The sequence below is a fragment of the Caretta caretta genome, chromosome 15 (assembly GCF_965140235.1).
Source record: "Caretta caretta isolate rCarCar2 chromosome 15, rCarCar1.hap1, whole genome shotgun sequence".
NCBI lineage: Eukaryota > Metazoa > Chordata > Testudines > Cheloniidae > Caretta > Caretta caretta.
Window position 1 is genome coordinate 33,692,249 of NC_134220.1, and position 12,328 is coordinate 33,704,576.

The window sequence follows — 12,328 nt, forward strand, 5'->3', positions numbered from 1 at the left end:
GCCTGTCTGGGACTTCAGCTTTTTTTCCTAATTACAGTACCTTCTGGTTTGATTAAGTGATCTCTTGCCATCCCCGTTCACCATCTCTCTCTGCAGGCTGCCTTTTTGCAGCAGTCAGTAGATGCAGATAAAAATTCTTTTTAAGGGACCATCTGTGAACATGTCAATTTTTATGATATTTTATTTTTGTGAAGCTTGGAGCAATTATTCTTTTCTTCTAACTGGAGATTCATTTAAAAGGGCCTCACTGAATTCTGTTTCAGTTTGAGCAGCTGTTTGTTCAACAGCCTTCACCGTTGTGAGTCACAGTTTCTTTTGGGGGTATTTTGAGTTGTTTTTTTTCCCTCCTTGTAAGTGTATTGGTACCTCAAGGTAGTAGGAGACGTGTCATATTATTTGGCTTGCAGTATGATACTCACAGGGAAAAACACTCTTTCTTGGCTTTGCATTTGTTGCTGCATGAGTCTACTCATACATTCTGGCCCATACAATGATGCAGCAGTTTGAAAATATTTTTGGGAATGCACAAATGGGGAAAGGCTTGTTTCCACCATATACTAAAGTCCCTAGGTCCACATTGCTCTGTTTGGAAGCAGAAGATCAAAATTAATTACCCAAGGCAAGGCTGGCCAGTGCAGAACTCTTAGTGAAATAAGCCCCCTCTTTCAGCTACTGTAAATTTTCATAGAGTCACTGTAGTCAATAGAGCTATGGTAACACACTTGTTGAGGCTCTGCCCTGCCATGTTCAGACTTTCCATAGTGTAGGAAACCATGTAACTAAATGATTCCACAAAAGAGCCTTATTATTAAGAGGACACAGGCTGGTCTTAAGCTCTTGTTCGTATGAAAGTATCATACCGGCTGTTCTAGTGAGAAACCCAGTGTCCCTTCTGTAACTATCCTGAAGATTATTCTTGGCCATGTCTTTGTCAGTCACTTGGTTCTGAGCTTAGAACATGGTTTCTATGGCAGCCTGGGGTGGAGGGTGAGCATATGTTGATACAGGTCCAAAGACTTCTGGAACAAGATACTTTCTCCAACACTGCAGGGTATGAAGACAGCTGGACTTGTGTAATCCCCTCTCCTGGATCAAAAAGATTGGAGTGAGAACACTCTTGGCCTTGATATTGTTGGCAAGAACATTCAAAACCACCTTTAACCGAAAGCAGCAGCTGTCACTTGTCTTGGCCTCAATTTTGCTTTGTTTGTGTAGACTTCCTGAGGTGTTGGTGTTTGTCTCCAGTGTTTCTCTTCCTCATTCTGTTGCCTAACTGGAGCTTTTCTTCGCTTTGATTACTCACATTTATACGCTGTCACCTCTGAATGGAGACAAAATCCAGCTGTCCCACCACTTCCTTGTGTAGTCCTGTAGTCTGGAATGCACAGCAAGGCAGCTTGATTTAGCCTTGGGGTAAGGATTGGCTGCCACTATCCTAATCCTGGCCTCATGATTGCTGGGAAGTATGTTGTGCACTTGAAATATGATGTTGAGGTCACAATAGAAACAGGTGCAAAGGCTGGAAGCATCAAAGCGTCCCTTGTGCAGGGAAGTGAAGCCTGCTGTCCAGACACTAGCATGGGAATGTGGGGGAGGCTCAGGCCCTGAGCTGTGGAAACTATTGCTGCTTGTTTCAGCCGCTCTCATTGCAGCAATTTCCTTTTTAAATGGCATACGAGTTGCTGAAGCATTTATAATGCGTAAACCTACAGAACACTCCAGGTTAAACACACCCTACCAACCCTCATGTTGCAGTGCAAATGTCCCAGAGGTTACAGATGGACACATACATTCAGGCATCATGAGGACAGCGGGTTTGTCTCTCTGTCACATACATTTCTACTTGGTCACCTCTCTCACTCACACATACACATGCCACCCCCACCCCCGGCCCCCAAACCGCTGCCTGGGAGCATTTCATGGTTACACATCTCTCACCCACAAACATGTCCCCACCACGGTACCCTGGGATTAGGGTTCTAGACACGTGTATGAACATCCCAGGGATTACAGGGCTCTCCTAAATTCACAGCTTTCTAAGCATGTGTGTGTGTGTGTGCATGCACACGTGTGTGCGTGAATCATAGAATCATAGAATATCAGGGTTGGAAGGGACCTCAGGAGGTCATCTAGTCCCACCCCCTGCTCAAAGCAGGACCGATCCCTGACTAACTCATCCCAGCCAGGGCTTTGTCAAGCCTGACCTTAAAAACTTCTAGGGAAGGAGATTCCACCACCTCCCTAGGTAAGCATGTATCAAAATGTGCTTATACTAGCATTCGCTATGTCTGTGTCGCTGCCATATTAGATTTTTGGCAATTGTCTCCCCTACAGGAGAGGCCAAGATAGTTCATGTTCAGGACTTCTGAGACACACTTGCACACTTTGCTGCCCCTTATTAGTGGATTTTGGCGGTGTGATTGACTATGCTTATATCCCTGGCTGTTCCTGTTCCTTCCAACCTTCTTGTCAATTGATACTGATAATGCCATGCAGTCATTTACCAACTATTACAGCTCCATTGTGTCATCCCCACCTTTTGCTTCTGTCAGTGATATCTTTAACTTTTGTTGTAGGGAATCTTGATTGTCAGCCTTACCATCTGAAGCTCGCTGGCTTAACAGTTTGACTGAAAAGGTCATTGCTTTGGTAGGCAGCCCTATGTTCACATCCAGACTCGATGCAGGGCATAAGAATGGTATAGGTTTGTCATGACATGTCTCTTGCTACTACAAGTGACCTCTTAGAAAACACTTAGTAGGCATTGTGGCTCGGACACACAAACTTTAAACTCTAAGCATCCCATGTCGACTCTGAACCAATGAGCACCACCTATTTAATTTGTTTGTAGCTCAGGCTTTGTTGAGCATTTTTCTCCCAATTTTACCTTTAAGACCTGATTGGTTCTCTATATTTGTACTTCTGAAAAGAGGCCATCCAAAAATAGCAGAACATTGGCTATGAGGCAGATACCTTCTCAAAGTCTGTGACTCCCTCACCTTTGTACATTGCCAGCTAGAAACATCTACAGCAGAGGCAACTCAACACGTGTTGCTGCAGCAGCTGAAAAGATGGTGTCATTTATATTTGTGCTTAAAATGACCTAAACTATTACAGCAGTCAAAGCAGACCCAAAGTCCCGATCTCCACAGGGTTCTCACATTCATCTCATTTTGTGGGTGTGCAGGACACCTACTGTTTTAGAGATTCTGTTTTTATTTTAAGCGAAGTGGTTTAAGACCATATTTAGAAGGATGAGAGAGCTGACAAGCTCCAGATACTTCAAAATGGTTATAGCAGCTGGTTTTCCCATGTCTGGTGTGCACCATGGAACTCCAGAAATGGTCTGTCCAGATCCTTTGGAAAACAAGGAGAAAGAGGAAAAAGATTATCCCCAATACACTTTGAACTGCAGGAGAATAATGTGTCTCATGGCGTGACTGTCACTTTAGTGTCCCACAAGGAGGTTGCAATCATCTTGTTGGCTCTTAAATTTTTTCTTGAAGATGGAGATGGAGGTGGATGGCTTGTAAAAAATACTCCAGATCTCTCCTGCAGTAGTTGCTTGGTGAGAATCCCCTATCTCAGCTGAAGAAGGTGCCTGATGAGATCTAAGAAACAGTTATTTTACAATTATAGTTTTAATAACATGCTAAATTGTTTGGCGAGCTGCTATTTATTTTATTACCACTATTATATTATTTGTATTATAGTATGTCTGCAGGCCCCAGATAAGACTGGGGCAGCATTATGCTAGGCACTCTACACCACATAGTAAGAAACCATCCCTGCCCCATATGGTTTGCAATCTAAATAAACTAGACAGAACAGGATGAGAGGCGAAACAGAAGGCACAAAGAAGTGATATGAAAAGGTCACAGGTTTCAGAGTAACAGCCGTGTTAGTCTGTATTCGCAAAAAGAAAAGGAGTACTTGTGGCACCTTAGAGACTAACCAATTTATTTGAGCATGAGCTTTCGTGATGTGATGAAGTGTCATGATGTCATGAGCTTCCGATGAAGTGAGCTGTAGCTCACGAAAGTTCATGCTCAAATAAATTGGTTAGTCTCTAAGGTGCCACAAGTACTCCTTTTCTTTTTGAAAAGGTCACAGCAAGTCATTGGCAGAGCTGGGAAAAGAACCCAGATCTTCTGAGTCCTAAGCCAATGCTTTGTCCACTTGACCATGCTGCATTATTACTAAACAACAATCTGAAGTATAATTAAAGCACCATTAAAACAACACTATAAAATTGCTAAAAGACTAGCTATTTTGGGAGTATTTAAAAATGGGGAGAGGGTTCTGTTCAGGAGCTAATCAATGTTAGTAACGAAAATGCCTCTTAAAAAACATGTGTTTACAGATCCTTTCTGGACTGTAGAATAAATTCTACATGCCATGAGCTGCCACAGCCAAAGTGCAGTCATCCAGTGATCCATGTGCAAAAGTAGAACGCCTATCAATAAGGTGTCAGAGCGCTAATACCTCAGGATGAGGCTCAGGTAGGAAGTCACATATTAAAGGCTAACCATGCAAACTTAAAACATCAATCTGCCACTGTACAGGCAGATAATGTAAAAAGGGTAGTACCTTGTGATCCTCGGTGCTCCAATCTGTTTTTTGTACTAGCTGCAAGTGGTAGTGAACCCTAACAAAAGGTAAATTAAAACAATTGTGCCTCATTGGCATAAGGACAGGTGTTGCTTTTGCAAAGTGATGATGAGAGCACATAAAGCAAACTGCAATTGAAAAATTTTCATGTTGCTTCTGAGACACATAGGACTTTCCTATTTTAATACAGCCAAATACAAGGTCATATATCTAGGAACAAAAGATGTAGGACATATTTACGGGATGGTGGGTCCATAAAGAACATTGGAGTTATGATAAATGACCAGTTAAAAATACTCTCAGTATGATACTTGTGACTAAAAAAGTTACCATGAGTTTTGACTGTATAAACAGAGGAATATCAAATGGGAGTAGGGAAGGGATAACATCGCTTCATGGTTTGGTAGGACCGCAACTGGAATTCTGTGTTCAGTTCTGGTTGCTACACATTGAAAAAGGATGTTGAAAAATTGGAGAAGATTCAACGAAGTGCTACAGGATTGATTTGAGCTCTGGAAAAACTCACGTTATGGTGAGAAAGTTAAGATCAATCTGTTTAGCTCACTGAAGAGAAGTTTAAGAGGTGACTTGATTGCAATCTATTTCTACCTACATATGTAGAATGTATCAGACAGTGGAGGCCTCTTTAATCTAGCTGACATAAGCATAAAAAGGACCAATGGCTGAAATTTGAGCCTAGAAAAGTTAAAACTCAGAAATAAGGTGCACATTTTTAACTAAAAGGGTAATTAACAATCACAGCAGATTAACCAGGTATGTAGCAAACTCTTGCTCACTTTGAAGTCTTCAGCTCAAGACCAGCTGTCTTTCTAAAAGGTATATTCTAGTTAAGCCATAAATTATAGACTTGATGCAGGAATTAATGGACAAAATTCTATGGCCTGTGTTCTTCAGGAGGACAGACTAGATGATTGTAATAGTTTCTTTTAGGCATAAAAAAATCTTTGCATCAATCCTGAATGGTGATCAGAAATAATAACCATGTTCTCAGCCTGGTGCACTAATGGTTTTCATGCCTCTGTTGCTAGTGAGAACACAAACAAAGAGCGCTCCTTCTTCTACAATGACCACTACCCAGTAGGAAGACTTCAGTGATTTTGAAAAAAACTTGAGGATTGTGGTGGATAATCAGCTGAACATGATGATAATACAGTAGGGCACAGATTATCCAACAAGTTCTTGAAATGCATTGGAGACAACTTTTATTATAGAAGGTAGAGAAAGAGACTAGAGGAGAGGATATTCTGCATTTAATTCTGACAAACAGGGAGGAACTAGTTAAGAACCTGAAAGTGGAAGACAGCTTGGATGAAGGTGACCATGAAATGATAGAGTTCAAGATTCTAAGGAATAATAGGAGGGAAAACAGCAGAATAAAAGCAATGGACTTGAAGGCAGACTTTAGCAAACTCAGACAATTGGTAGGTAAGATCCTGTGGGAAGCAAGTCTAAGGGAAAAAAGAGTTCAGGAGAGCTGGCAGTTTTTTAAAGAGACATTATTAAGGGCACAAGAGCAAATTATTCCAATGTGTAGAAAAGATAAAAAGTATGGTAAGAGGTCACCCTGGCTTAGCCAAGAGATCTTCAATGACCTGAGACTCAAAAAAGAGTCATAGGTCAAATGACAAAAGATGAATATATTTTAAAAATCAACACAAGCATGTAAGAACAAAATTAGAAAGGCCAAGGTACAAAATGAGATTAAATAAACTAGGGATAAAAAATGGTTACAGAGCATTTTACAAATATGTGGGAAGCAAGAGGCAGACCAAGGATTGGGTAGGCCCATTACCAAATGAGGAGGGAAAGACAATAACAGATAATATAGCAATGGCCAAAGTATTAAATGCCTTTTTTGTATCCAGTTTCCACCAAAACTTGGGATCTGATGACTAACATAGAGAACAGTGTAAATGGCATAGAATCTGAGGCTAAAATAAGAAAAGAACAAGTTAAGAATGACTCAAAAAAGTTAGATGTCTTCACATCAGTAGGGTCTGATGAAATATGTCCTAGAATACTTAAGGAACTAACTGAAGAGATCTCTGAGCCATTAGTGATGATCTTTGAGAATGCTTGGAGGATGGGAGACATACCAGAGGGCTGGAAAAGGGACAAATATAGTACCTTTCTACAAAAAAGGGAATAAGAACAACCCAGAGAATTATAGACCAGTCAGCGTAACTTCGGTACCAGAAAGATAATGGAGAAAAGAATCAAAAAAATCAACTTGTAAGCACTTAGAAGATAATAAGTAGCAGTCAACATGGATTTGTCAAGAACAAATCATATCAAACCAACCTAATATCCTTCTTTGACAGGGTAACAAGTCTTGTCAATAGGGGGAAGCAGTGGAAGTGATATAGCTTGACTTTAGTAATGCTTTTGATACTGTCTCACATGACCTTCTCGTAAACATACAAGAAAAATACATCCTAAATGGAGTTACAATAAGGAGTACAGAACTGGCTGGAAAACTGTGCTCAGAGAGTAGTTATCATTGGCTCACAATCAAGCTAGAAGGTACATCAAGTGGGGTCCCACAGGGATCAGTCCTGAGTCCAGTTCTACTGCATATCTTCATAAATGATTTGGATAATGGCATATAGAGTATACTTATAAAGTTTGTGAATGATACTAATCTGGGAGGGATTGCAAATGCTTTGGAGGACAGGATTAAAATTCAAAATGATCTTGACAAACTGGAGAAAGAGTCTGAATTAAATAGGATGAAATTCAATAAGGACAAATACAAAGTACTATACTTGGTTGGGCATAATCAACTGCACAGCTACAAAATAGATAATGACTACCTATGATGGAGTACTGCAGAAAAGGATATGGGGTCAACAACATAATCCTGTTGCAAAAAAAAGAAGAGTGAGACACAAGAAGTACTTATTTCACTCTACTCAGCACTGATAAGGCCTCATCTGGAATACTGTGTCCAATTCTGTGTACCACACTTCAGGAAAACGTGGGCAAATTACAGAGAGTCCAGAAGAGAACAACGAAAATGATTAAAGGTCTAGAAAACATGACCTACGAGGAAAGATTGAAAAAAATTGGGCTTGTTTCATGCTGGAGAAGAGAAGACTGAGGGGAGACATTACAGTCTTCAAGTACATGAAAGGTTGTTATAAAGACAAGGGTGAAAATTGTTCTCCTTTGCTGCTGAGGACAAGACAAGTAGTAATGCGTTTAAATTGCAGTACCAGATTTAGTTTAGACATTAGGAAAAACTTCCTACCTGTCCAGTACAAATTACCAAGTGAGGTTGTGGAATCTCCATCACTGGAGGTTTTTTAAGAACAGGTTAGACAAACACCTGTCAGGGAATGTCTAGATAATACTTAGTTCTGCCTCAGTGCAGGGGATTGGACTAGATGACCAGTCCTACATTTCTATGATTCTATGAGCTCCAATGTGATGCTGTTGCCAAAAGAGATAATGCAATCCTGGGATGCATAAATTGGGAACCTCAAATAGGAGGAGGAAGGTTATTTCACCTCTGTATTTGATACTGGTGCAACCGCTGCTCGAAGGTTGTGTCCAGATCTGGTGCCCACCATTCAGGAAGGGTGTTGGAAATACTTGAGAAGGGCTCAGAGAAGAGCCCTAAGAATGCTCAAAAGATTGGAAAACATGCCTTATAGTGAAAGACTCAAGGATCTCAATATATTGAGTTTATCAAAGAGAAGATTAAGGGGTGATTTGATTACAGTGTATAAGTATCTACATGGGGAACAAATATTTAACAATGGACTCTTCAGTCTATCAGAGAAAGGTATAACACAATCCAATGGCTGGAAGTTGAAGTTTGACAAATTCAGAATGGAAATAAGGTGTATATTTTTAACAGTGAGAGTATTTCATCATTAACTGACACAATTTACCAAGGACACAATTTATCATGGTGGTATCTGCCTTACTGACAATTTTTAAATCCAGATTGGATGTTTTCTCTAAAAGATCTGCTCTAGGAATTATTTTGGAGCAGTTCTCTGGTCTGTGTTATACTAGGATCAGATGAGACGATCATAATGGTCCTTTCTGGCCTTAGAATCTATGAATGGCTGAAAGTTGAAGCCAGAAAAATTCAGACTGAAATAAGGTGTACATTTTTAACAGTGAGGGTAATTAATTGGAACAATTTATCAGCTGTGGTGGTGTCTCCCTCACTGGCAATTTTAAAAGCATGATATGCTCTAATTCATACACAAATTAATTCAGAGAAGTTCTATGGCCTATGTTATACAGGGGTTCAGATTAGATTATCTCACAATGGCCCTGCTAGCCTTAAAATTGATGGCTCTGAGTATGCATTTATTAATATCTTTTGGCAGACATAAAATCTTTATTTAAAGTCTTCAAATGATGGAGAATCCACAATGTCCCTAGATAGGTTGTTCTAATGGTTAATTACCCTCACTGTTATGGAATTAGACCTTATTTCTAGTCTGAATGTGTCTAGTTTCAGCTTCCAACTATTGGATTTTGTTTTGCCTTTTTCTGTTATATTTAAAGAGCAGTCTAGTATCAGAAATGTCTTCCATGTGTAGGTAACTGTAGACTAAAATTAAGTCACTGCTTAACCTTCTCCGTCAATTAGGTAAAAAGATTGAGCATCTTAAATCTCTTGCTAACACAAATTTTCGAGACTTTGAATCACTTTTGTGGCTCTCTGCTGCTGAAAAATTGGAATGCGTAAAGAAGAGAGAAAGAATATAGACTAGCTGATTCATCACTGACAGAATGGGCTGCTCTTTAACATTTCATTAATACTTTTTGCATTAAATATTAAAATAATCAGCCTTCCTCCCAACAATGCTGAAAATCTTTGTTTAATTTCTTCTCCTCTGTAATTTTAGTCTGTATGAGAACCCTCTCACCCCTGGTAACATGAATGTCCATAAAATAAAAACAAAAGGGATCCTCCAATTGCAAATTTCATTCTACAAAGAGTGGAAAGGTAGAGATGTGCTTTATCTGGCAAGTGATTGAGGAGACACTGAAAATAACATATAACTCATGTTATTGAACATAACTAGTCACACAGTATAAAAAGGTGAGAGCGGTTCCCTCCAGGACACAAAGAATTCCACATGTGGGCCTGAATCTGTATGTCCCACGTACACTCAGGAAAACTTAATCCTATACTTACTTCATTATGTAATGCAGAAGTATCTTTGCCAATATGGCTGAGACAGTTATGATGAAGAGAGCTGTGAGGCCATATACTGTCCACTCTGTGGAAAAGAAAAAGGCATATCTTCTAGCACATTAATTTGCTTATAGTTTTAAAATAGTGTATGTGCTTTCTGTTTTAACACACTTTCTCTTGAACACTCAATTGAAAGCTTCCATTTCAACCGATGTTTAAATTAGAGCAACTGAAGCTGAAAGAGATCTTTTACATTCCAATCAGTCCATCCCCACTTGGCCAGTGCAAGATAGTTCGTTATAAAATTTCAAACTTCAGAGTAAATACCAGGAACTATTTCCTTACAGAGATTTTAAAGCTGTGCAATTGTCCATCTTTGAAAAAGATGGAAGCACATTTCTAGGGAATTTTAAAAATAAACTGAACAAAGCTTATGGGAATGTACATAAACAATTCTCCATTTGCAAGGAGATTGGATGATCTCACATCAGTATTTGCCCTGTTCTCTTCCCATTGCAGATTCTGCTCAGTGTTTGATCTGCGTTGTACTGTCCTGTTCTGTGTCATTGCATTCCTTTAGACTGTAGGCTGTTGGACATTGCACCAGATCCTTGACCCCCCTCTTTAGTTCCCTTTGTCATTCCAGCAGCACAAAGGGGATTCAAAGATGCCTTGAAGCAGCAGCTGAAGATTCTCTTAGTACAAACGAGTTCTAAACTAGTGCAGCCCAAGTGCCTCCTGATCTTTCCTCCACACTCAGGCTTGAGCATGTCATGGGTGAGACAATATGGTGCAACATGCTCTGGCAAACCTGGCTGATAGAAGAGCTCCAAGGCAGAGTCTTGTATTTGAAAATGCAAGTTAGAGAAGCTCTGAGGCCCTCAGCAGTCTCAAGTATCAGGGTGGCACAGAGGTAGAGTAAAACCACCTAATGACCCTCTGGTTCTCCCCACGTGCATTTAGCACCACTTCGTGTCACTCTTAGTGATCTAGCCTACTCTTATTTGTTCAACGCACTGTACCGTACAGTAAATATACATCACTAATGCAGCACACAGAGAATGACAAGAAAAAGAAAGTCATTTCATAATCTGTATGTCAGTGTATTTTCCCTGTTGTTTCTGCCCATCAATTCCCTTTGGATATTACCAGACATGATGCTAGGGGGATGACTCGGACTGGTTGTGATGACATAAAGTATCTTTGAAGACTGGGCTGCATTGATGCGGAGATTTGCTTGTTCAGTTATCACCTCAGTAAATTTCTGATTGACTGTAGTAATGTCCTGCTGTAGCTTTTCTTTGGTAGCTGAAAATACAAGAAGTTATACAAACAAGACCTTAATTTACTTATTTGGGCATAGTTTTTGACTTTGTATTTTGTTACACAAGAACTGTGACTCTGTCTGTTTTAAACTGGGAACTTAGACAATTATTTAATGGCTGATGCTAGGAAAGTCTTAGCAGTCACTAGGATGCAAACAACATGGATTTTCTGAATGTCAATTGTTAATTGAACTCTATTCGACCTAGACCAACATGCTTTCCTTCTAAAACCTTAGATGATAAATAGAGACATATATAAAGGAGAATGGGCCAGATTCTGGACCCAACCCATATACTCTGCTTTGGAGGCATATAAGGGCCATAAAAGGGCTGCAACAGCCCATGGGTAACTTTCTCCAGCACAGGAGCTATGTGAAGCTGGCATATGCAGCCTTGTGCCAGCCCCCTTTGCAGCACCTACTGTAGGGGGCTCCCCAAAGTAGGAGAGAGAGGGTAGCAATAAGCACTCAATGATACAGTCCTTCTGGGCTCTACAGAAACCCATTAGCAGCTGTAGGGAAGCTACCATACATTAGAGCAGCCCTAGGTGCCATACCAGCTCCCAGCACAGACAGACTCTCCTTCTAGACTGTGCCTCTCAGGAGGCACAACTCCAAATCTAGCCTAATAATTCCAGAGGGAGTTTCTCCAATAATCACATTGAAACACAGGTACATGAAAAGAACAAACTCTTTCCAGGTGCCTCTTTGGGGTTATTGAATTGTTTTGAAGAAAAAGGCTCTGGCCAAGAAAAAGACAGGAAGATCCACAGCTATTAGAATACTATCTCACGCTTGCTCCCTACAATACTGAAAAGGAGAAATAAAGGTAAAGGTGGTGGAGTAGCACTGTATATCAATGATGAGATAGAATGTAAAGAAATAAGAAGTGATGAAATGGATATGACCGAGTCTGTCTGGGCAACAATTAAATTGGGGAAGAAAACTATTAGAGCCTCCCCTGGGATAGTGCTTGGGGTGTGCTATAGACCGCCGGGATCTAATTTGGATATGGATAGAGCCCTTTTTAATGTTTTTAATAAAGTAAATACTAATGGAAACTGTGTGATCATGGGAGACTTTAACTTCCCAGATATAGACTGGAGGACGAGTGCTAGTAATAATAATAGGGCTCAGATTTTCCTAGATGCGATAGCTGATGGATTCCTTCAGCAAGTAGTTGCTGAACCGACTAGAGGGGATGCCAT

At 40.2% G+C, this 12,328-nt stretch overlaps 1 protein-coding gene across 5 annotated transcripts in view; it reads right to left on the reverse strand.

Annotated features, from left to right (window-relative positions):
- Positions 1–3,055: 3,055 nt before the first annotated feature.
- KREMEN1 (kringle containing transmembrane protein 1) overlaps positions 3,056–12,328 on the reverse strand; it is a 60,492-nt gene continuing 51,219 nt past the window's right edge. For 4 of the 5 annotated variants that reach the window (XM_075120137.1, XM_075120136.1, XM_075120138.1 and 1 more), the window contains 3 exons: positions 10,946–11,104; positions 9,797–9,881; positions 3,056–3,611 (listed from right to left, as the gene is read on the reverse strand). In XM_075120137.1, the coding sequence (XP_074976238.1) occupies positions 3,449–3,611; positions 9,797–9,881; positions 10,946–11,104 (407 nt within the window). In that variant the 3' untranslated portion in view covers positions 3,056–3,448. Of the gene's footprint in view, positions 3,612–4,590; positions 4,649–9,796; positions 9,882–10,945; positions 11,105–12,328 lie in introns of all 5 variants that reach the window. The other variant, XM_075120139.1, reaches the window with a different exon arrangement.